Source organism: Bombyx mori, chromosome 13 (genome assembly GCF_030269925.1).
Source record: "Bombyx mori chromosome 13, ASM3026992v2".
Classification (NCBI taxonomy): domain Eukaryota; kingdom Metazoa; phylum Arthropoda; class Insecta; order Lepidoptera; family Bombycidae; genus Bombyx; species Bombyx mori.
Genome location: NC_085119.1, coordinates 12221379 through 12245784, shown reverse-complemented (window position 1 = coordinate 12245784; position 24406 = coordinate 12221379). Strand labels below are relative to the sequence as shown.

The 24406-nt window shown below is 35.8% G+C and overlaps 5 protein-coding genes across 18 annotated transcripts in view; 1 reads left to right on the top strand and 4 right to left on the bottom strand.

Annotated features, from left to right (window-relative positions):
- The window catches only part of LOC101743402 (liprin-beta-2), a 39380-nt gene extending 36801 nt beyond the window's left edge, over positions 1-2579 (top strand). For all 12 annotated transcript variants that reach the window (XM_062671886.1, XM_062671882.1, XM_062671880.1 and 9 more), the window contains one exon: positions 8-2579. In XM_062671886.1, the coding sequence (XP_062527870.1) occupies positions 8-69 (62 nt within the window). In that variant the 3' untranslated portion in view covers positions 70-2579. The remainder of the gene's footprint in view (positions 1-7) is intronic.
- LOC134198663 (testis-specific serine/threonine-protein kinase 6-like) lies at positions 2547-6777 on the bottom strand. The gene is made up of 6 exons (XM_062671895.1): positions 6639-6777; positions 6231-6362; positions 5551-6159; positions 4558-4717; positions 3925-4053; positions 2547-2670 (listed from the first exon to the last, which is right to left on the bottom strand). The coding sequence occupies exons 2-6, from the start codon at positions 6339-6341 to the stop codon at positions 2597-2599; spliced, it is 1083 nt and encodes a 360-aa protein (XP_062527879.1). The 5' UTR covers positions 6342-6362; positions 6639-6777; the 3' UTR covers positions 2547-2596.
- Positions 6630-9233, bottom strand: LOC134200038 (testis-specific serine/threonine-protein kinase 1-like). Its single transcript, XM_062671959.1, has 4 exons — positions 9216-9233; positions 9027-9134; positions 6885-7662; positions 6630-6814 (listed from the first exon to the last, which is right to left on the bottom strand). The coding sequence occupies exons 1-4, from the start codon at positions 9231-9233 to the stop codon at positions 6630-6632; spliced, it is 1089 nt and encodes a 362-aa protein (XP_062527943.1).
- On the bottom strand, positions 7620-11231 carry LOC101743542 (testis-specific serine/threonine-protein kinase 3). 3 transcript variants are annotated; one of them, XM_062671897.1, is made up of 7 exons: positions 10938-11231; positions 9888-10662; positions 9374-9507; positions 9216-9293; positions 9027-9134; positions 8565-8646; positions 7620-7662 (listed from the first exon to the last, which is right to left on the bottom strand). In XM_062671897.1, exons 1-4 carry the CDS (start codon positions 11031-11033, stop codon positions 9234-9236), a joined length of 1065 nt encoding a protein of 354 aa, XP_062527881.1. In that variant the 5' UTR covers positions 11034-11231; the 3' UTR covers positions 7620-7662; positions 8565-8646; positions 9027-9134; positions 9216-9233. The 3 variants fall into 3 exon arrangements, with proteins under 3 accessions (XP_062527881.1, XP_062527880.1, XP_021204778.2); XM_062671896.1 differs by having other exon boundaries at positions 8592-8646; XM_021349103.3 differs by lacking the exon at positions 8565-8646 and having other exon boundaries at positions 10938-11230.
- Positions 11232-12092: 861 nt separating this feature from the next.
- On the bottom strand, positions 12093-23639 carry LOC101743683 (ER degradation-enhancing alpha-mannosidase-like protein 2). Its single transcript, XM_062671890.1, has 8 exons — positions 23242-23639; positions 22864-23160; positions 22392-22635; positions 15978-16128; positions 15408-15587; positions 14277-14533; positions 13448-13692; positions 12093-12881 (listed from the first exon to the last, which is right to left on the bottom strand). The coding sequence occupies exons 1-8, from the start codon at positions 23337-23339 to the stop codon at positions 12179-12181; spliced, it is 2175 nt and encodes a 724-aa protein (XP_062527874.1). The 5' UTR covers positions 23340-23639; the 3' UTR covers positions 12093-12178.
- Between the last annotated feature and the right edge of the window lie 767 nt (positions 23640-24406).

Sequence of the window (24406 nt, the reverse complement as noted above, 5' to 3'; positions counted from 1 at the left end):
ATTACAGACGATGAGAGTAAAGTCAGCGGTATCGGCGGGCGTCGCGTCGGCTGTCTGTCCCCCGCGTGACGCCGCGCGTGCGCACTGACCGCGCTCCGCACATGCCTTGGACCGAACTACACGTAAATAAACGATCACTAACGCTCCCTGTGAACGATCAAATTTGTTTGTCAAACTTTACGTTTTCATTAAACGACAGCTTAAACGATCAAACACCAAAGATCAAACAAGTTCATTAAACTTCGGTTTTCTCCTCGCCGTAACAAAGACGTCGTGTCGAGCACTGATTGAGATCTTGTTTGACAAACACTCCCATACACGTTCAAACTTGTTTGTCAAACACGCCGACAGTCAAGATTTCCATCAAATACGTCAAACAAAGCTGCATGCTGTCAAATAAGTTGACAAACAATTGATCGTTTACGAGGCGCTTGAAGCATCTACAGGGTGCTATTAAATCACCACCGAATCGAAATGATATAACAATACGCAAACTGTATATCGATATAATATCGATTAATCGTTTAAGGATTTCGTTGGCCCAGCGATATAAATGTTCCGACTATGCTATTTAAAAAAAAAACTGTAAGATTGTGTTTTATCTTTTCGAAACATGACGAAACCAAACTCGCTTCCATTGAACGAACCTTTATCTCTTGGGTCGGTCTTGTAAACTGTCGGAAACATTATGTATTTGGTTCTTATTTCTTGCAAGATATCGAATCTGCAGCAGTAAGAATGTGGTTATTATTACTAAATATTCATTTTACTTTCGGTTCAACTACGGTACACCCTGTATAATATGACCACAGTATAATTTTGCTAACTACGCAAAGTCGGAAAGCATACTACAAATTCGAATAAAGAGATAATATATCCTCTATTGAAAAATTATTTAAGACATGTATTTAAGAGGGGGGAATCTGTGAAGCGAAAATTGCCGTTAAAGATAATTGCACGGCTGAATTGAAAATGAAAAAAGGCGAAAATTATCCGACATAAGAACGTAGGCGTGTTTGTTTGTAATGACCAACTAATATATAATGCAACATTTAAAACGCATTTCATAAATTCGTCCTATCAAAGGAATTTTAACATTTTAACGTCATATTAAATAAAATTGCGCTAACCCTACTCTACTATAGTATTTTATTTGGTGCTAAAATTTGAAATTAAAATCTTAAAAATTCTTTGTTAATTTATGTCACTACTATTTATCCTTGTTTATCGAGTCCAAGGTACACCCTATAGTAAAAAATAAAACGCATTAACATTTGGTGCGACTGCCAAAAATATCTATCGTGTTAAGTAACGTATGTAGGATCGTTTATTGAAAAAAAATAAAATTATTTTAACTTATGTTATAGTTTAGTGTTATAAAGTGAATGCTGAATATAATTAATATTTATTTTTGTGTTGTGAATGAAACTTGGTGAAATGTGCACAAAACCGATATCACATAATTTGTAATAGACATTCCAATGTAGATGCTCTTACATAACTAAGCTGCCCATCAATTAATATAATACACATTTTGTAGTGCTAACATACATACATATTTCATAAAAAAAATTTAAACTTCTAAACTATTACTGAACGCAACTGTAACCCCTTGTATTGATTCTTAATAATTTATAACTAAACTATATGTTCCCAAACTTTTTATTTCGTTAATATATATTTTAAAGGTACTTAGCACTTTATTATACTGATAAATAAATTAAGTAGCTAATTAGGAAACGACTGAAAGGTGACAATATTATTCTGGTCTCATTTCAATTTTCTAAAATTTATTCATTTAGTATTAAGGGTTATAACCGTTTATAATATTTATATATTATAGAATATTGAGGGAACTGTAAAGTTATTCACTATAATATATTTATCATTGTTAGTATTTGAGGGATTGTATTTATAAAAATGTTGTTCTTAACTATTTAAGATTTATCTTAAACGAATAACTGACATTTTATGTTCCGCGTGCAAGTTTTTGATGGTACCGATAGACGTGCCGATTTATGTTCTAACTTTTTGATCTTTACCTTTACCTCAGCGAATAGCTTAAAACTTAATAGATTGAAACAAAAATCGATTTTCAAACACGATGCTTCCGCGCAAATCAATGTGATATTTAAAAAAAGTATCGATTTTCAATCCATTACTATCATGAACTTGTGCACAAATAACAGAATGTTGACAAATAAAATTAAAGCTCATATCGCCGATTAATATCGCTAAGTTTTATAGCTTCGCAGGCCAATGGGCCTAATCTGTTCAGTTTTAAATTTTTTGGAGCATTTTACACTACTTATTAAATCATATCGTAATTTATTAATTAGTATAGTCCCGTTATCGAAACGTGCCAAAATGTAATGAACAATAATATACCTTTACATGATTACCCTTGTCTTCCATAGCTTTATAATTCAACATATTGAAACTGATGGTCCTATTTTAAAAACCATTAAATAAATAAACCAACCTTTTTTACAATTCATGTATTTAAACATTTTTACGATACCTTAAGATCAAATGTAATCTGTAAAAAAGTTAAAAATAAATAATGGATGAACACAAAACCTGATTTTCATTATTTTCAATCCTTATTTTCGAATAAATATAGAGATTTAGCGTAATTGGCGTCAACGTTTTTCAATACTTTCAAGCCCTCTGAAACACGAAACAAAAGTTTTAATATGAGTGAATTCATAAAACTCGTTTATATTGTCGTTCTGTCTTAAGTTCTCTTTTGGACATTAAACTTTCGCGCTTCTTCAACAGAGCGTGATTTGAACAAAAAAATTAAATACGTCTTGATGGATTTCCCACAAAAAAACAATGATGAACAGAACAGAACAAACAACAAAGAACAAATGAGTCGTCTATTATCAAAGGTGGCAATCTGTGCATTTGGACAAAAAATTTTTATTGATATGTCAATACAGATTGATTTGAATATAATCGTCTCCTTCAAAGAATACGGTTCAAAACCTGCATTAAATAAAGGTTAATAGTTAACCTGTTATTTATCTAAGATGTCGTTCCGAAGAGTTTTGTGACTGCCAATGGAATACAAAGTCAATAATTCGTTTTTCTGATTTACCAATCATTGTCCAAAAGTCAGATTGCCGGCTTTGATAATAGTCGACTCAAATGTAACACCAATTTAAATTGATATTTCGACGGGCATTTCGACCTAAAGATTTACTGGTAATTCTCGATAATATTATGTCCTATTGAGAACAGCTAAGGTATCTTGTGGCAATTCCATTTAGCAACTATCCACTATACAATCAACATAAAAGGAATGAGCGAGATATAAAACCGCAGTACCTATTCCGGTGAAACTGGAAAAGCTTTCGGACCACCAGTAATTCTTCCTTCATAAAAAAACCGTAGTGTACTTTGAAAAAGTGATCTAATCGTTAATTAAACTTTTTGCAAATCATAAACATTTAAAAGTCCCCCGTATTAATATATTCTTTTTTTATTGCTAAAATGGGTGGACGAGCTCACAGCCCACCTGGTGTTAAGTGGTTACTGGAGCCCAGACATTTACAACGTGAATGCGCCACCCACCTTGAGATGTAAGTTCTAAGGTCTCAGTATAGTTACAACGGCTGCCCCACCCTTCAAACCAAAACGCATTACTGCTTCACGGCAGAAATAGGCGGGGTGGTGGTTCCTACACAAGAGGTCCTACCACCAGTAATTACGCAAATTATAATTTAGCGGGTTTGATTTTTATTATACGATGCTATTCCTGCACCGTGGAAGTCGATCGTGAACATTTGTTAAGTACGTATTTCATTAGAAAAAATTGTACCCGCCTGCGGGATTCGAACATCATTGCATCGCTAGATACGAATGCACCGGACGTCTTATCCTTTAGGCGACGACGACTTAAATTCTTGCTGAAATTACCTTTACCGCGTCCTTTGCGACGCAGTTCGGCTATCCTTTCCACTTCACTATCTTCCTCTGTACTATTATCTCTTTTTTGCGATTCTTCGTGGGCTTGCTTTAATAGGGATTCCTCCAAAAATGTTAGTTCTGAAATATTAGAGCATTGAAAATTGTTTATCAACAATCATTTAAATGAACTAGATATTTAATGACCAGTATTTAATGACCATATTCAATAATTTTTAGCAATTTGAGCATCACCATCAGAATAGCGTCCATTACTTCAAAAAAAACGCGAACTAGCTACTAATAATAATAAGCTGTAAAATCATATTTTCTTCAGTTTTCGTGAGTCTGAGACCAAATTATTAAAACCACTTTTTAATCTCGAGTCTGTTTTGTTTTTCTTTCGTGTATGTAGGTATAATACATAGATCACGGAAACCTTGAAATATTCGAAACATCAGAAAATAATACTATAATAATTACAGTAAAAAGCGAGAGATTAAACCGTAAAAGTAGTTTAAAATGTAAAATAGTGCGGTTGATTGACGGCTCAGTTTTTGATGTTTGAATATAAATTTAATTGTCTTTGACTGACGGCTTCATTTTTGGTATTTGAATATCAATTTAATTGTCTTCACTACATACTGGCAAGCCTCGAGTCCATGCCTATCCAAGTTCCGTTGAACACAGCGCTTGCCGTGGGTCGAGATTTAGGCTCGGGTTCCATCAACTGCGTCACCTGCTCTTTACATTCCGTAGATAACTGATTAACAACGGTCGTACGGAACCGCCACTTGCGCATTACCTGTTTTCCCACAGCATTATAGCGTTATTAAGAGTAAAGTTCAAATTATATTAAATACATGAGTGATCCATTTAACTTTACCCAAAGTGTACGATGCGCAGACGGCCCCCACTCTTTTGTCGAGAGCTCACGACTCGTGCCGATTACTGTACTTATATTACCTATTATTATATACCTATATTGTCTATTATTATTGTCTTAATTTCGAATGGATAAAAATCGTAAAATAAAGAACTCATTAAACACTCGTTTTGACCATTAAACTAAAACAAATAGGGTCTATAATAATTGATTTAAAAAAAATTAAAAAAGACAAAAAAATTACGCTTTTATAGAAAATCGAACAAAAAAATTGAAAATAAATTTTTATAAATTTAAATTGAAAATAGTGTAAGAAAAAATTATTTTATTGTAAAAAAAGTGTGGGTTGCATGGTATCAGTAGTTATATATTTTATGAACAGATATGAGTAGAAGGGTTATTTTGATAATATCCTGAAAAGCAGCCCACGCTTTTTTAAGAATAAAATCATTTTTCCTTACACTATTTTTAATTCAAATTTATTAAAATTTATTTTCTATTTTCTAGTTGGATTTTATATAAAAGTGTAATTTTTAAGTTTTTTTACACTATTACTTATTTTTTATTTTTCAGCTGAATTTCATTTTTTTCAATATATTTTTTAAAATATTGAATTATCATCGGTCCTTAATAAGTATACCAAATTTCGAGTTAATCCGACGTTTTGAAGGGGGTCAAAATCATGTTCAAAGATTCCGTTACAAACATACATACGTCTGAAGTTAATGAAAGCGTATTAAAAAGTATATTACCTGTTTTTCGTACAGCTTTTTGACGGACGTTTCGTTGAAAGGTAAAGCTTTGTTGAGCATGGTGTATAGTATAACGCCGATCGACCACATATCGGCCAGTTTAGGCATGTAAGGCACCCCCTTTAGTACTTCGGGAGCGGCGTACGAAAGAGAACCACAGTACGTCTCGCTTAGAACGTCTCTATCTCGTTGACGCACATTACGTGCAAATCCAAAATCAGTTATTTTAACATTATAATTGGCCGTGACCAAAACGTTTTCGCATTTTAGATCTCTGTGAGCTATGTTCATTGTGTGAATGTATTGAAGGCCGGATATGATTTGCCGCATCCACAGTCTGCTTTGATTTTCCGGTATTGCCCCGTTTTGAGTGAGAAAGTCCAACAGATCGCCGTTTTCAGCAAATCGTAAAAAAATAAAGTATTTAGCGCGACGTTGAAATATGTTGGACACGTGCACGATGTGAGGGTGGTTGATGCGTATCAGAACATCTAGCTCGCGAGGCAAGAACTTTGTGAGATAGTCCCTGGGCGCCTTAGCTGTGTCGATGACTTTACAGGCCATTATTGAATGCCGGGTCTCGTCTACCATATGAGTGGCTTTGTAAACCTTCAAATGAACACAAGTTATGGGAATTCTAATCAAATATAGAAAGATTGATTACAGAATAGTTAAATTACCTTAGCGTAAGAACCTTCTCCGATAACTTTTTCTAGTATGAATCCCTTTTCCTGTAAAACGGCTATGTCCGATTGTGTTGTGCTAAGGTCTATCTTATCGCCGCCCCCCATTTTTTCTTAGGTCATGTTGTTCTGTGCAATTTCATTTTTACATTTGTTGTAAACATACTGTTTAATTTTCCGTTTAATCTTCATTTTATTTATATGTTTTCATTCATGTTTTTTGTATAATTCTGTCACTGTGCTAAATTTCGTTGTCAAATACTGATTTGTCAGCTTGATTTTTAACACTTACATCATAACTCAATATTGAAAAAAGTAGGTTTTATGTATCATTCATCCTGAATATAGAGTTTTATTTCAACATAACAACGAAACAGGGTAAACAGAATAAGAAACTTATCGTACATAAGAAGACGTCGAAGCTGCACCGTCTAAATTATTTTCTACAAGAGAGTCTGGTAAACAAACTTTGTGCTCTGTCTTGCTGGATCCTGGTAATTCAACAGTTTCCACAGTTTTATGTAACTTATTTTTCTCCTCACGTGCTTTCTTATACGCCAAAGTTTCTTGCGGAGTCCACTCTGTCAATAAGTTAGAACGCGATTTATTTTTGCACGGTAAATGAGTGTTTACAAATATTAACTATCTTACCTAATAAACGGGAATCCATCGCGATCCATTCGCTATTAACTATATCGTATATTTTGAGACGATTCTGATGATTCGGTTCTAACATAAGTCCAATCAGCCGTTTACAATTATCGGAGATGGTGTCGATATAGCGTGATCTAAACTTCCAGTTCTTATTAATCTGTGCCTGGTGCAGTTGCTTGATGTGTTTGTCTTCGAAAGGCATCGCTCTGTTTAACATAACATAAACGACTATTCCCAGAGACCAAACGTCGGTCGGTTTCGGTAAATACGGCGTCCCCTGTAATATCTCGGGTGCTGTGTACGATAAGGAACCGCAGAAAGTTTCACTGCGTATTTCATTTAATTTCTTATCGACACACATTCGAGCGAAACCAAAATCGGATAATTTCACATTCTGATTGGCCGTCAGTAGAACGTTCTCGCACTTTATGTCCCTGTGAGCTATTTCGAGTTCGTGCATATACTGAATCGCTAGGGCGAGTTGCCGCGTCCATATCCTAGCCTGGTCTTCTTGCACAGCGCCTCTCTGCAAAACAAACTCCAACAAGTCCCCGCGCTCCATGTAACGCATGAATATGAAATACTTGTACCTCCTTTGGAAGATGCTGTGAGTGTGAACTAAATGTGGGTGACTTAGTTTTATTAACATCTCTATCTCTCTCGGTAGAAACTTTTTCACAAAATCTCTTGGTGCAGTACTGGTGTCGATTACTTTACAAGCCAATATAGAGAGCTTATCGTTTTTACTGGCATTTCTGTACTCCGCTAAGTATACCTGTTGAATTGTTTTATTTTAAAGTTTGATGAAATCCACTTTAGATCGCGGTAATATGTAGTTTCATTACCGTGATTTTAAATAAAGGAGCAGAGTATTAATAGTAAAGTATTTTTGTTCTAAAAAGGTTTCTTAAGGGTTTTTCATCTGTGTTCAATGTGATAATATTGAAATTGTCTTCGCTTATTTTACGGATTACCATTTACGTAAAGAACAGCTATTGTTGACAATGGCCATTGTCCATAAACTTCAGGGACAAACGCGGAAAGTCGCAGGAATTTATCAAGGAATTCCATGATTTTCACATGACTATACGTTGACTGTTCGAGAGTGCTGCACATAAGTAGGTACTATCTCAAAATAGATCGTACTATGTAGTGTTCTGATCGGTATTTCAATAAATTCACCCTTTCGCTGCGATTTGGGCAACATAGATGAAGGATTTCTTTGTCGCGTTTTTAAAGTTCAAAGACATTCAGGCTCTGTTTCCAATGTAGTTTGGAATCCTAGTATGTATATGTGGTTTATTTGAGGTTTATCGTGGTTTCTTTTTACTAAACAAACAGAGCTCATTGAACGGATTTGGATAAAATTTCCATCTTAGAAATAATACTTTTTAGGGGGGCGAAGGCACGGGCAGAAGCAAGTATGATATTTCAAAGAAGAATTATTAATCTTCTTTGAAAATATTAAACTATATACGTTCTATATTTAAGATATCGACGCTTGAAAGGCAAACGTGACTAAGCGACAATAACTGCTTTGTACATAAATGATAAGCAATAACTATATTCGATGCGCAAAAAAAATATATTTCTAGGTCTATTAAAATCATTTCAATCCTACAGCTACTAGCTAGATTCTACTACAGCTAGATTCATTAAAATAAATTGTATGTTTACGTAAATTATATGTTTTCGGGTAATTACCCTATGGTCCACCCTATGGTCGACTGGAAGAGAATGCCCATGGCATTAAGTCCGCCTGTGTACAAGTTTTGTTTTGTGCATAAAGTATAAATAAATAAATAAATAAATAATTCAACTTGAAATTATTCTACTGTAAAGTTCACGCATTGTCGCTTAGTCACGTTTGCCTTTCAAGCGTCGATATGATACTTTGGAATCGGACAGCGAAAGCTAAGTACTGAAATTTGAACTTTCACACACAAATAATATACCTAGTTGTATGGGTCAGACAGATAATTTTGCGCGGCTCGTGTAAGCGGCATGCAGAATACGACTCTACTAATAGCTCGCTATTCTATCGCTATTGTTGATCGAAACTTATCCTATTTTATCATTATTGATATTTAGATTGTAAATCCTACAAGGTCTGTCAGCGATTCATAATCAAAATTTTACCTTTGCATAAGATCCTTCATTGACTTTTTTGATGATTTTGTAACCTCTTGAAGCAAGAGTCAATTGTTCTGAGCAGGTCAATTTTAATTCTTCTTCAATATGATGATACTAGATATAAACTCAATTATTAGTTAATCTGATTAAATAATCGATTATAATTTCATTGATTAATTATTCATGCAAACTTACCTTCGCTTTAGACTCCATCTACTCTTGTTTTTTATATTTTGATGTAACGTTAGCAAGCGATTTCATCATCTCACTGGCCTAAGAAATCAATTTGCTACATTAGTTTCACGAAGTTAAAGACAGAATTTCAAAAATATATATTTTCAAATAGTACTCACTCTGAAAGCGGACTCACGAGTCGGTCCTTCTAATATATCCCCTTGTCTCTTTGGAGGATGTTTGTGGACATCCGATAATTTTCGACGATCTTCTTTGGCACGTTTTAAGGCAGCAGCTTCAACAGCGTTTAAAGCTGTCAATGAACAGAGGTCATAAGGTTCGTTTGACAAGAAATGTATATCTATCTTCTATCTTCTCTAAATATAAAAATGAATTGCTGTTCGTTAGTCTCGCTAAAACTCGAGAACGGCTGGACCGATTTGGCTAATTTTGGTCTTGAATTATTTACGGAAGTCCAGAGAAGGTTTGAAAGGAAGGAAAGACAAATATGAAAATGCTCGGAATCAAATAAAAATAACAATTTTGTTTTCCCTTTGATGTGTCCCCCGACGGACGGATTCCTTTTGTTTATTTTAGGTTTATTTTATACAAAAGTTTAGGTATTTTAGTTATCGATTGAGGCACTACGAAATCTGCCGGTTCAGCTAGTATTTAATATATTTCTATACTTACTGGTTAATCTACTATCCATAGCAATCCATTCAGAGTCGAGAACATTGGTAGCGGAATGTCGGAGTCCTGGATCCGGTTCTAACAAATGCTTTACAACAGTCTTACATTCGAGCGAGAGTATACTAGCTACGCGCGATCTAAAGCGATATTTCTTTCCCATTTGCTGTTCATAAAGTTTTCTCATACGCGTGTCGTCAAATGGCATTGATTTGTTCAGCATTACAAATAGTACGACGCCTAAGGACCATAAATCCGTTGGCTTCGGGCAATACGGTTTTCCGCGTAGTATTTCTGGTGCAGCGTATGACATAGAACCGCAATAAGTTTCGCTTAAGACAGGCTGATTGTCGCTTTCAACACAGAAACGGGAAAAGCCAAAATCAGATAATTTCACGTTAAAATTCGCCGTCAACAGTACGTTCTCGCATTTGATGTCTCTGTGAGCGATTTCTAACTCGTGCAAGTATTGTAGTCCCAATGCAAGTTGTCGAGTCCAGACGCGAGCTTGATTTTCAGACACGCACCCGTTTTTTAGTATATAACTCAGTAAATCACCATTTTCCGTGTACCTCATGAAAATATAGTATTTTGTTTTCCTCTGAAATATGCTATGCACGTGAATCAGATGCGGATGATTCAAGCGCACGAGCACATCTATTTCGCGTGGCAAAAATTTTACAACAAAATCTTTTGGGGCCTTTGCCGTTTCAATAATTTTACAAGCAAGCGTTGATTTATGTGAATCTTCTTTACTAGAATATTCAGTTAAATATACCTGTAACGTAAGCGAACAACAAAATAAGTGATAGATATTTAAATCATTTTCGGCAATCATGTACCTATGTCATGACCAACCAGATCAGCTATTGTAGTAGCCAATGCGAGCACCGTTATATTTTTAACAAAACCGAATGACTTCCCACGAATTGTCACGCCAATTCTTTGTCGTCAGCTATTGCAATTTGCTGTTTTAAACGAATTGAATTCTGTATCAAAATACAGTACTTAAATTAATTTCTACTAATACCTAAGGTACGTTTACGTGCTCACCTTCGCGTATGCACCTTCGCCAACAAATTTTGTTAGTTTATATCCTTTAGTCAATAATGTATTTTCTTCTGAAGGAGTAGTTTTCAGATCGGTCATGATAAGACAAACATCAAGCGAAACATGGAGCCCTCACACGTAACACCGGGCGAAATCTCTTGAGTCTCCGGAACACTGCCAATATCCGGATAAAATTTCGGCATTTTTGTATTGTTTTTTTTTTTAATGATACGAAAATTTAAAATTTACATGCTTTGGTTCATTGTCAAAATTGTACTTCTGTCATTTTGCTTTTGAATCTGATTTAACTACCTACATCTAGCGTAGCGTTCGTAATCTCTTTGATAAAACGTACATATCCAGAAAGATGTGTGTTTGGTACATCAAAAATGACATTATTTTTAAGAAAGAATTATCTCAAGAGCAACTCGAAAGACAACACGATTTAGATCACGAAAAACGTTTTTTTTTTATTTCTACCTATTCTAGTAACCTCTGAACGTGTAGGTGAGCTCATGGGGCACTAACCTGGCGAATTCGCTAGCCCAAGAGCAGTGCTTCACAGAATCTACCATCGGATCGGAAACGCGACCCACTGAGACGATCCCACGCGTAACTCAGTGACCTGTGTCTGCGGGTTAATTGGCTCGCCGAACCCTTCGTCGCATTCGACGGGTTCGACGAGGACGGTGACCGGTGCTTAGCTTACCTAAAACCACGGATAGTGGATCGGAAGGATTCGATATGTCGTGTAAAAACGCTTACTTTTCTTCTATCGATATCTATCTATACGAGTATATAATGTAAACTTTGCTTATTTATAAAAACCTTAATAATTCACACGGCAAATATATTCCCATCAGTTTAAGAATATTTTCGATGTACCTTTTAATAATATAATTCTAAGAGGTAGTACTATTAGTAGTAATATTATGAGGTGATCATTGTGACAAATTATCGAAGTTCTCATGGTTGAACTCCCGTGTTGAAAGTTTATAGTATTGCTATAGGTGAAAGTACTTATATAGTATTGCGGCTCGTAGGGGCAGCTGTGATTTTAAAGAATTCGGTACCACGAACTATGCATTACATTGGGAAACAGCATTGAGAATATCCTCTAACTTTTGTCTGCTCAGTTTAAGTAACAAAAAGAAAAACTAAACAGAATAAATATTTTAATGAAAATACCAATAAATAATTAAAATAAAAAATCCCCCTATAAACTTAATCAGTCGAACAAAATATCACAACTCCAGTTGCTTCTTATTTAAGAACTCTCCGGCCAACGATATTCTTTGTAGAAACGACGGAGCCGGCGTCAATAATAACTCGTACTTATATACATCCGGGTGATCTGGATACTTCTGTTCTCTACGTATCCTTTCTAACATCTTCTGCGGTTCGCATTTCGGTTTCGATTTCCAATCGCTGTTCAAAAAGTCTTGTATAACTTTTGGCAGCATGTTCATTACTTCTTTCGTTTTCGTGACGCTTGGCAGTTGCACCTCCGATTTCTCTGGCACGATTATGTCGTCCACTTCAACGGTTTGCGACGATCCTGCCGTTGGTTCTTCGGCTGAATGTTTAACATTTTCTTGTGTTTCGGCATTTATAGTGTCGTTGTAATATTTATTGATCGTCTCTTTAACAAGATCACTGAGGTTTGATTCGTTTGCGTTCTCCCTTTCCGTTCCGTCGAGGTTGACGTATCCGGTTCTCGATTCAGTTTTTATCAATACTTGATTTTGTTCAGGCTCGTTTTCATCTGATCTTTCCTTCGGTTCTGTGTGGTCAATTGTTTTATTTTCTATTGCACTCTCATTATTGTTGTTGTTCGATTGAGTGATCTTAGTTTCATTGGTGTTCGCTTCTATCATAGTCATAAATTTTATATTATCTTCTTCTTCCAAAATTTGGTATATACTGTAAACCTCGCTGATATTTATACTGAAAATAACAAGGAAACTTTATAATATTATTCAGTTTCACATTATGATACATTTAGCGTATTTGGGTTTTGGTTATGATATTTTGTATGTCAGAGTAAGTTCAGACAAAGATAGATTTGACATAGGTACGTTATTATTTATTATGAGATACTGTACACTTGCTGCTGCAAATACTTGCTGAAAACTGATTTACGAGTTTTTTATACACTATAACTAGTCTGGCCATAAATACTGTTACACAAAAACTTATCTTTTTTTTTCAAAGTTTAATTAATTAAAGAGTTAATTATTTTGAAATTGGAACACGTAATTTATTTAAAAACTTCTTTGGATTTTGCGACTTGCGAAATTGACTTCGATAACAGTTTTGTACAAAGTGGGCTGTGAGCTCCTTCGACAATAAAGTGCAATATTTTTTTATCTTTTGATCTGTGTACTTAGCGCGAGTTTTTTAACGTTCTCGATAGCGTAAAAGTTAACTCAAATTTGTATGGAGTACGTTTGCCGCTAGGGGCGCTGTTGTTGTGCACACCGATATGAAATTTAAGTCAATATAAAGCTCACCCTTGTCTAGCTTCATGGCAGCAATACAGCATGTTAGGGTCAATCGGATGTGCTTCTGTATTGAAGATGTATCCGCCAAGGTCGACCACGCATTCGCCATTAGGTGTGTCGATGACAGTACCGCGGACCCCAGGGTTGTGAATGAAATTATCCGGATCGAACAGTAGGTACAGGTATTTTGTGGTTTCGGCTAAGAAAAACGATTCCATGCGATCTTCTTTACGATGGTCACGAACATCTTTTATCTGAAGATGACAGCATTTATAGCGTGAGGAAGTGACTGGATAAACGAGTTCGCAGTTATCAACGGGTTTTTATTTTTATTTTTTTATAGCTTATATGGGTGAACGAACTCACAGCCCACCTAGTCTTAAGTGGTTACCGGAGCCCATAGACATTTACAACGTAAATGCCGCCATTCACCTTGAGATATGAGTTCTAAGGTCTCAGTATAGTTACAACGGCTTCCCCACCCTTCAAAGCGAAACGCATTACTGCTTCACGACGGAAATAGGCAGGGTAGTGGTACCTACCCGTGTGGGCTCACAAGAGTTCCTAACCCAGTAGTGGAATGTCGGCTATCCTGCATTTTAATAGTGACATTTCGAGAATTTAAGCTTAGTAGCCTTGGTCTTGGTAGGTTTAGAAGTTATGCCAGCGTAATCGACCGAGTAGGTGAGCTCGCGGAGCTCTAACCAAAGGGTTCGACCACAAGTATATATACTACAAGTACAGACAGATATATTATATACCACAATACTAGATACTATTGATTATGAATAATGTACTTGAACAAGGTACTTAATTTGAAATAAATCAAATAACCCACCGTTGCATACCCACACGGTGTCCTGGCACTATGCTGTATGCTCCTCAGAATATCTTCGCCCATTTGCAACAGTATAGGGTCTCTGGTGTCTCGGTACAAATACATGATTGACTCTATGAGTTCGGGTCGTAGGGGATAACTCTCGCGTGACGAAGACGCCTCACCCGTCCCGAGATTGTACACTTCAGGTGTAAATCCATATTGGCGCCACACGCTGTGGTAGTTGTGAATTATGCGCATCGCTGCGTCACTTTCGCCTGATGAACAAAATATTTTTTATGTGAACAATTTTTGTTTCTTTTTTTTTTCCTATGTGCCAGCAGCTTGTAGCTTTGAATTGAAGTTATAATATATAGTTATGGTTCGAATAGTTCCTTGAAGGAATTCACCACGACTGGTGGGCGAGCTCACGGGGCCCAGCAGGCATCGAATCGGCAAAAAGTGGGTTGTGCCTATGGGTTAATTGCACATCGAACAAGAACGCTAACATTTTATTGCGTTATAAGGCCGAGAAGTAATATGAAGATGAGAGGACATCAAACGTTTTAGAAAACTACTTAGCTTTGTCTACCAAATAACTTGTGACCACTGCTTAAATCATTCAAGACCTCAAAAATTTCACACGCTCAGAACGTTGCAGAGACACCTAGAAATGGTGGCGCCATGAAAAACTTAGCAGTGAACGCGCAAACGTGACTCATCAGATCCATTAGGGGAGCTGCCCTAAAATTCCTCCCATATGATTTAAATAGAAACACTTTAGTTTCAACTTATTGTCAACATTGTTTCAAACGAGTAATGTATTCAAAAGCTTTTTTTATTAAACTAAACAGAAAATAGCTCATGGCTCGTCCACCCTGAGATTAGATTCGAAATCTCAAATACATTTATATAGGACATTCCAACTATCAGACAGTGAAGTATGACTATTTTACAGATTAAATGCCTTTACCATACTATAGTAATAGTAGCTCTGAACCATTAGAGTATTAAATTATTTAGAGTACTAACTCTAAATAAAAAAGATAACAAGGAAACAATTACCATAAATGCACTTGTGTTTCAATATAAAATAGAAAACTATAAACAGGTTAATTTACTATAGGTAGTTGAGAAAGTAATTTACTGTACCTATGAGGCTTAAAAGACCTGGCCAATATGATTCAAGAGACTGAAAGACAGGTAAGGTGACGTGCCCACGCAACATAGTGGCCCACACAAACCAATCATCTTTTTTCAGGTACTTCTCAATAGATTGACGTGCTTCTAAGAACATGGACATTAACTCTGGCTTCTCTAGTAGTATGGCACCTGAAAATTATTGTAATTGTTTGTGTTTAGTTCATTAAAATTACAAGCAATTTAAAAAAAAAATGCTACAACAATAATAGTTAAATGTATTTGGAGATAATGATTGTTTAGGATGGTTTAGGCTTATACATATTTTACTCTGAAAATATCCCCATTTAACTATGACATTCACAACTGCTGGGTATTTCGAAATAAAAAATGGCTACTGTTTTGGCACATTAAATGGCAAGTGCCCAGAGTCCTATGTGCTGATTTAATCGAATATCTCTAATTAATGTTTGATCTATATAATGTGGCACGTTTACAGCACACATATATTATTTTTATTATAACTGATGATATTTTATTGCCTAAGTTCTATTATGTTAGATTATAAGTGTTGTATGATACCTTTAACCAAATATTCATAATAAGAATCGATTCCACCACCAATTCCAGCATCTTGAGCTGTCCAGCGTCCAGTCATCACATCTATGTGGTTGCCAAGGAGACCAATTGGTGATCTATGATGGTATAAGGCTTTCAAAGCATTATAAGCTACCTAATAAGAAACAGCTATCAATTTTTTATACTTTTTTATTTAAACTTATTAACAATTTAGTATGAATAATTTTACGGTATGGTAAACACTTTAACTTTAAAGTATTAAAGTGTAAACATATATTATTAGTAAAATTTAGTAAAATGTTTATGATTCAATAATAATAATCTCATTCAATAATATAAATTACTAAGATTGACATAAATTCAACATTTCATTATCATTAAGATTAGAAACAAGAAATTAGGTCACTAAGTAATTGTAACAAAAGCTTAGTTCATAACGTATTTTTAATTAAATCACATAAGTTGTCAATCAGTTGTTTTCAGTTTAAAAAATTCATTAAACAACACAAATTTAAACTTGGTGAGTGAATTCATTTTGTGGTTTTACTATAACTAGAGGTCCCGCAGTAGTCGAAATTCGACTATAATCAATTGGAATATTATAAAAAATATTAACGAGAGAGGGTAGTTGGACATCTGTCAGATCACACGCGTTTCGATTATTTTTAGTGTTTTTCCCGTTTTTTCTGTGTTTTTAAGAATTGTGTTGCCCTATTTTTGTTGGTGGTGGATTAGTTTAAGTTTCATTTAACTGGTAAGTGTATTTTTTATGTCAATGTCGTCCTCGGTGGGCGAAAATGTCCCGCCGGACAGAGGGAGGTCTTCTTTAGATTCAGAGATGGACGATCTTTCTCTAATACTTAATTCTCCTGTAAAAGCTTCACAAAAACGCCCTGCGGAAGACGTATTAAGCGTCCCAGAAAAAAGATCAGCTCCACATTTACCGGCAGCTGCCTCTAATCAACATACCTACACCCGGCCAGGTTTTGATAACAATTCAGTTCTTAATTACTCTGAAATTGACTCTGGCCCTTTTGTTGTCCATGTATCTCGTTCAGATGGTGACTTTGCCCCAGTTTCGAACCACACCCGTACCCTTAAAATTGCTCAAATTATTTACAATGGTAAGATCTCAGGGATAGATGAAATTAAAAACATGGGTAGAAATAGGGCTGCTATTATTTTTAAAACATATAACGAAGCGAATTCATTTTTAACAAACCCATTACTTTCATCTAACAAATTGTCAGCAATTATTCCACGCTTTCAAGTTACCAGGATGGGTGTCGTGAGACAAATTCCTGTAGAGTGGTCTCTTGAGGACCTAGTCTCATGGATTGAGTGTCGGTCTGTTTCAACCACCGTCATTAAAGCCAGAAGAATGAATAAGAAAAAGAAAATAGATGGAAAAACAGTATGGGAACCGACGGGTACAGTTGTCCTCTCTTTTCTTGGGCAAGTTCTTCCTAAACATGTATATTGTTGCAGCGTTTCCCTCCCTGTAAACATATACACTCTTCCCACTATTCAGTGTTTAAAGTGTTGTCGTTTTGGGCACATTCGTGATCAATGTCGATCGCAAGCCCGCTGCTCTCGATGCGCAGGCCCCCATGAAGGTAATTCTTGTAGTGTTTCAGATAATAACATAACCTGCTTGTTCTGCTCTGGTTGTCATCCCGCCTCTGACCCGAAATGCCCCGAACATGCCCGTCAAAGATCAATTAAGATGGTTATGTCTGAAGAAAATATTAGTTATATTGAGGCAGCTCGCAGATTTCCTTCAGTCCGCACCTCCTATGCCGATGTTGCCAATTCTTCTCTTCCCCAAAAACCTATCTTCCTGAGCCGATCAGCTCCATCTTCGAATACCCTCCCGTCTTCCTCTCCCTCATCTTCTCGTCATACTCCGTCAACTTCATACAAAAAAACTGTTTTTATTGAAAAATCGTCTAAACCAATACTTTCCAAGTCTTATGATCGTCATGCTCACAACGATATTATTAGCCCTCCTAACTCTTGTTTACCCAATGGTTGTGCTCTTAGCACTCCCACCCCCTGTGCCCCTGCTACAAATGATAATCTCGCGGAATTAATGTCAATGCTGCTTCTAAATATTTTATCAAAATTCAATGATATACTACCGAACAACGTCTTGATTCAGATTCACGCTTTAATCTCTAGTCTCCTCAACTCTCAACCAAAGCATAATGACGAAGGTCCTACAATGGAACTGTCGTAGTATCAGAAATAAAAAACAAGAAATAATTTATCTATCTAATCAATATAACCCTGTCCTCTTTGCTGTTGCGGAGTCATGGTTGAGACCGGATACTCTGCTTAGGGTGCCCGGGTTCTCGTGTCTCCGCGATGACAGAGACGACGGCTGGGCAGGAACTGCTATCTTGGTCAGAAGAAATATATCTTTTTCTCGCATTACCCTTCCTCCTCATTCCTCAGCAATTAACATTGTGGCAGTTCGCTGCTTTAACATCACAGTGGTCTCAGTGTACATCCCTCACCCTAACAGTAACCTTGTTCAAGAATTTTCGACACTCTTAACCTCTCTTCCATGTCCTCTCTTAGTCTTAGGAGATTTTAATATACGCCATACAATGTGGGGTTCTGAGTTATGTGACTCAAATTCCTCATTATTTCTTGATAAACTTGATGAATTAAATTTGTGTCTACTTAATGATGGAACTCCCACCCGTAGAGTATCCCCATCCCAAAGTCCAAGTGCCCCAGACCTGTCCTTGTCCTCTCCCTCTTTAGTTAACTCGATTTCTTGGTCTGTTCTGTCCAACTCCCATGGCAGTGATCATCTTCCAATATTACTAACTCTAGCCGATTCTTCCATCCCATCTTCAATTCCATATGAACCCCTTTTGAAATTCAGACTTAACAAGGCCGACTGGCAAAAGTATTCATCTTTAGTTCAAAATAATCTTGAATCTCTTCCTGATGCAAATGATGAAAATACTCTATTTTTGTACCTAGAATTTTGTTCCATTTTATCCTCCGCTGCCGAACTAACCATTCCCTTAAAGAATTCAGCTTCAAATAAAATTCCCTCACCAGCATGGTGGGATGCTGAATGCTCCCAAATAGTCCAAAAACGCAAGGAGGCTGAGTCTGAATTTTCTAAAATTCTCTCTTTAGAGAATTTCCTAGAATTTCAGAAAATTTCGGCCATCTCTAAAAGATTTTTGCGACAAAAGAAATCTCTTGCTTGGCGTAATTTTTGCGAGTCTCTCTCCCCAAGAACTCCTGCCTCCTTGATTTGGAAAAAAATAAAAGCATTTCGTAAATCACAATCTGATAATAATATTAATTCTAATTCCTTGTCTTGGCTTCCTGATTTTATCTCCAAACTCTGCCCACCCTTTGTGCCTTTTAAACCTTGTCCCTTAATTCCCTCCTCCGCCTCTAATGACCCCATGAATTCCAGCTTCTCATTTGCAGAACTATGCTGTGTTCTTGACAACCTCCGAGATTCAGCCCCAGGTATAGATGGCTTCCCGTACTCTTTTATAAAAAAATTATCTGACTCTTCTAAAAAAATCTTTCTAAATCTTTTAAATCATATATTTCTCTCCAGTTCTATTCCAGCCTCATGGAAAACTCAATTGATAATCCCAATTCTAAAACCAGGCAAGGATCCAGCTCAATCTTGTTCATATAGACCTATTGCTCTCTCGAGTGTGCTAGCTAAAATTATGGAACATTTGATAAAAAATCGTCTAGAATGGATAGTTGAAAACAGGTCTATTCTCCCTAATAGTCAGTTTGGCTTTAGACGAGGTTACGGAACATTGGACAGCCTGAGCCTCCTCACTTCAGATATTCGTGTTGCATTCTCTCAAAATCGTCATGTTATAGCAGTTTTTCTAGATATTTCCTCTGCATACGACAATGTCGACCTTCATTTACTTAGACAAAAACTTATTAACCTGAATATGCCTCCTAGAATTGTGAATTTTATCTTCAATTTGTTTTATGACAGATCTATTATAGTTCGCATCTTAGGTGAAAATTCTTCTCATCGGACCTGGAAAGGTCTGCCTCAGGGTTCTGTTCTCAGTCCTCTGCTTTATAATATTTACACTGCTATTTTAGATACTACTGTGAACCGTTTTTGCCGTATCCTCCAATATGCTGACGATATTGCCCTCTATACCATATCTAATTCTTTCTCACAAGCTTGCAATTGTCTAAATTCTGCTTTGTTTAACCTGAATTCTTGGTTGAATGATCACTGCTTATCCCTGTCCATCCCTAAATGTTCTGCGGTTGCTTTCTCCCGTAAGAGAGTTATCCCTGAAATAAATATTGAAATTTGTAACCAATCTATTCCAGTCTTGAGTAAAGTTAAGTTTTTGGGCATTCTCTTGGATTCTAAACTCTCCGGTGTTCACCATTTAAACTATATCTGCAATAAAGTTGAGAAGAGCATCAATGTTCTACGCGCACTCTCCGGTGTTAAGTGGGGTTCACATCCTTACAGCCAGAAGCTTCTTTATAATGCTTTAATTAGAAGTCACTTTGACTATGGTTGCTTTGTTTTGGAGCCTTGTAATAAAATGGCACTTACAAAACTAAATCGTATTCAATCAAAATGCCTCAGAATCATCTCTGGCGCCATGAAATCTTCCCCTATAAATGCCCTACAAGTTGAATGTTTTGAACCTCCTTTAGCCTTGCGTAGACAGTTTCTAGCTGATAGATTTTTCTACAAAGTAATTTCTCTCTCAAACCACCCCCTTTTAGCTCTACTTTCCCAACTTGCTCAACTGACCGAAACCTCTAGATACTGGCGTCATAAATCTGTACCTCCTCTTGTCAACTCGTATAAGAAACTGCAAAATTTAGCTTCTCCAATTTTTCAATATGATAAATTCCCCCTCTTTCTTTTCTCTTTTGACTGTCTTTTATTTCGTCCCACTACCTTCTTGAATATTGGGATCCATAAAGACTCCCCAGAAGCAAATTTACAATTTCAGAACATAGTACAACTACAATGGCCTAATCATTATCACCTATTCACTGATGCATCTAAACTATCCCAAAATGGTCCTGTAGGTGCTGCGGTATGGATCCCCAAGTTTAAAATCTCCCTAAAATACAAACTCCCTCAGACTTCCTCTGTATACTCTGGTGAAGCTGTTGCTCTTTTAGAAGCAGCTCTTTTTATTAAAACCCGCGGTCTAAGTAAATCGGTAATTTTTTCGGACTCCTTAAGTTGTCTTCAAGACATAACTAAATTTCCATCGCATTCAAAAGTCAATTTTGAAATTATATTAAAAATTAAAGAAACTCTGTTTCAATGTCACTGCTCCGGACTTGATGTCACTCTCGTCTGGATCCCAAGTCATAGCGGAATTTGTGGGAATGAGCTTGCTGACTCCTGTGCCAAGGAGGCTGTTGTTATGGGCTGTAATAAGTATAACAAAATTTTTCCTCGAGATTTACATTCTCTGGCAAAATCTGATATGCTTCAATCTTGGAATGAAAGCTGGCAGATTTCTCGTCAGTCAGTAGGTAAGCATTATGGTAACTTGCAACCGACCCTGCCCTCTAAGCCTTGGTTTTCCTCCCACTGCCATCTTCCTAAAAAAATTGTCTCAGCTATAATCCGTCTTAGACTTGGCCATGTTTGCTCCCCTGTTTTTCTTGCCAAAATTAGAGTCCGTGACCATTCTCTTTGTGAGTGTGGATTAGATGAGGGTACCCTGGATCACATTTTCTTCGACTGCCCCAATATCGTATCCCCTCTTTATGATATCCTTCCCAATGACATTCCCCGACCTATTAATATTAATTGTTTATTAACTTTAGTCTATTCTAAACATGTAAATATTCTGTGTAAATTTTTATCTGCTAATAATATTTATCTCTAAAGTAGTTAGTCTAACATATATTTGTTTGTGCTGTTCTTAAAACCACAGATTCGCGTATGGAAAAACCGACCAAATTTACTTGTATTTAGATTTAGTAATTTTTTCCCTCTCTAAGCACCTGTCATTTTTGTAAATACTTTGACATTGGCAAAATCAATGCCAAAGGCGTTGGAGCCAAATTATCTAAAAGAAGAAGAAGAAGAAAAAATATTAACAAAGACAAACAATATTTAATCTATTTTCAATTTGACAACATACATCAGGAACAAAAGTTTGACAATAAATAGTATGCATGCGTGTGTGCATCAAATACATGGTATGTAGTGTGTGTAATGTTTTCTTTATTGATTTGATGATGTATCTTTTATGCATTATTTAAAAAAAATATTAGCATTGTGCACTACTTCTCTATATTTTCTATAAGTGTGGAAAATTTCATACTCCTCCGTCCGCGCAATTTTCGTAAAAAGGGATACAAAGTTTTTGCTTCACATATTAATATATAGATGTCTCAACTTACCTCTTCATACAATGGATCTCCTGTCAGTCTACTCAAAGTACCAAACTCAATTATAAATGTACCAACTCCAGCAGTGCATGTGATACTAGTTTCCCCAGGTGGAACACCTGATCGCAAGTTAATTGTTCCATAAGGCATTCCAGTAGTTGTATCAAATGCAGCTATTAGTCTCTGTGCTACATCTTCAGCTAAACGAAGTAAAGGACCATTGCATGGCCAGCCTGGTTCTAATTTCATCCCAGTTCTAAAAATTTACAACTGACAAAGATTTTTGATAAACTTTATAGCTATTACTATACAAATTTTAAAGCTATTATTTAACTGGACGAGACTAGTCTACCCGTGATCATGGCACTTGCAACAATGGTAAAATATCGAGAACTTATTGAAAAGTTTATAAAAGTTATCCACAAAAGTTTCAAACAATTGAATAAACTATCATCCTGCAGATGAAATATTAAATAATACTTACTTATGTGACAGTAAATGAGCACTCAATAAACCGCCAACAATTCTAATATTCGTCTCAAACACTGAAACGTTAATGTCTGCATCAAAGTGTCTTTTCTGTAGTACTATATCTACTACTCGATTAAATTCACTATAGTTTCCCATAATGGCAAGCGTGTCCAATGCATCAATGAGGGTGAGTGAGTAACTGCCCCAGGTATCAACACCGTCGCAGCTCAATGGACGTAATTCGTCATAAGGATATGCATATCTTAAATAGCTGTCGTATGCATGTTGAAACATTTCACGTACTTCCTCTCTGAAATAAATGGGAATTAAGCAGTTATCAAGGGCCAATGACTATAAACAAAGATACTATTTACCAAAAAAGCGTAGGTACCTTAGTTTAAGTATATCTGCACGTTTGTATACTCGTACACTTAAAATTAAATTACAAGTCAACACTGAAATACTGATCAGGAAGGTTAATTTGACCATTTTTATTAGTTTTTTGTCTTTTATATTTATTTACATTTGCATAAACTTTCCCATAGTTTCCAGCTGATCATTTATATTTTGATTATATATATGATTATATATATTTATATTACATTAGGTTCTAGGTTATGTTTTACACGCATGCAAATTTTATATCTTAAGTTAATGTTATAAAGCTTAAATTCATTTGTGAATCATTCAGAAATAGGGATATGAAGCAACCGAACAAAAATTTATTTCGAAAAAATCGATATTACCAGACTGCGTCATTATTAGTGTTTCTATGGAATTCTAAATTTCGAAAAAGTAATAAAGTATCGACATCTTCTATTACAATGAAACGAAAATTTAATTGATTCAGATGTTTCGATTTCAGATAATCTTTCATTTCGATTGTTTTAAAAGTTTTTGTAAAAATGTTCGTACATGCATTTTTTTTGTTAACCAAAGTCCATCAAAATTCGGTTAAATTATAGAAATGAAATATTTGGCCCTTTCAACATCCCTAATCTGTAACTTTATTAATTCATTTTTCATTGAACAACAAAAGCTGAACTTATATGTATTCTAACAAAAAGTAAAATGGTATGTAATATGAATGAAATGAAATTTATTTCCTTATGAATTCGAATTAAATGAGATGAGATTAAAAAAATGGTGGGAATATATTGAGAGTTCGATGGACTTTATAAATCGGCCTGAGAAACTGGGGAAATACTGTTGTGTTCTGTTGAAAAACTTGTAATATTTTCTCACACTTGTGCACCTCCACAGATGCTATAGGTTAAAAAGCTACAATGATTATACGTTTAAATCTGAAGAAGCACTTGATTATCATAATCTAATAATTCTGATGACTTGGCAACTTGACTTAAAGACTTTGAAGGAAACAGTCTTTACTGTATAAATATACTAAGCGTTATTCAACTATAAATCGAAGAGCTCTAGCTCTGGTCTAATCTCCCATCACTTCGCAAGTCCGATGACAGTCTGGCCCATAGTGCGAAAGAGAAAGCTGACCTTCTGGTCAAACTCTTTGCCTCGGACTCGACTATGGATGACGGGGC

What these genes read in the sequence shown, in the direction of transcription:
- LOC134198663 (XM_062671895.1), bottom strand. Translation starts at nt 6,341, where the DNA reads ATGGGGGGCGGCGATAAGATAGACCTTAGCACAACACAATCGGACATA. An exon ending in GAGAAGGTTCTTACGCTAAG is followed by an intron (nt 6,160 to 6,230) that starts GTAATTTAACTA and finishes GTTCATTTGAAG; the next exon opens with GTTTACAAAGCCACTCATAT. An exon ending in TCGCAAAGGACGCGGTAAAG is followed by an intron (nt 2,671 to 3,924) that starts GTAATTTCAGCA and finishes TTCGTGTTTCAG; the next exon opens with AGGGCTTGAAAGTATTGAAA.
- LOC134200038 (XM_062671959.1), bottom strand. An exon ending in ATGAAGGATCTTATGCAAAG is followed by an intron (nt 7,663 to 9,026) that starts GTAAAATTTTGA and finishes ACAATTCAACAG; the next exon opens with GTATACTTAGCGGAGTACAG. An exon ending in GATGGATTCCCGTTTATTAG is followed by an intron (nt 6,815 to 6,884) that starts GTAAGATAGTTA and finishes ACTTATTGACAG; the next exon opens with AGTGGACTCCGCAAGAAACT.
- LOC101743542 (XM_062671897.1), bottom strand. Translation starts at nt 11,033, where the DNA reads ATGACCGATCTGAAAACTACTCCTTCAGAAGAAAATACATTATTGACT. An exon ending in TATGGATAGTAGATTAACCA is followed by an intron (nt 9,508 to 9,887) that starts GTAAGTATAGAA and finishes GTTCATTGACAG; the next exon opens with CTTTAAACGCTGTTGAAGCT. An exon ending in CTCGTGAGTCCGCTTTCAGA is followed by an intron (nt 9,294 to 9,373) that starts GTGAGTACTATT and finishes TTGATTTCTTAG; the next exon opens with GCCAGTGAGATGATGAAATC.
- LOC101743683 (XM_062671890.1), bottom strand. Translation starts at nt 23,339, where the DNA reads ATGGTCAAATTAACCTTCCTGATCAGTATTTCAGTGTTGACTTGTAAT. An exon ending in GCAGATATACTTAAACTAAG is followed by an intron (nt 23,161 to 23,241) that starts GTACCTACGCTT and finishes CATTTATTTCAG; the next exon opens with AGAGGAAGTACGTGAAATGT. An exon ending in CACCGTGTGGGTATGCAACG is followed by an intron (nt 13,693 to 14,276) that starts GTGGGTTATTTG and finishes TGTCATCTTCAG; the next exon opens with ATAAAAGATGTTCGTGACCA.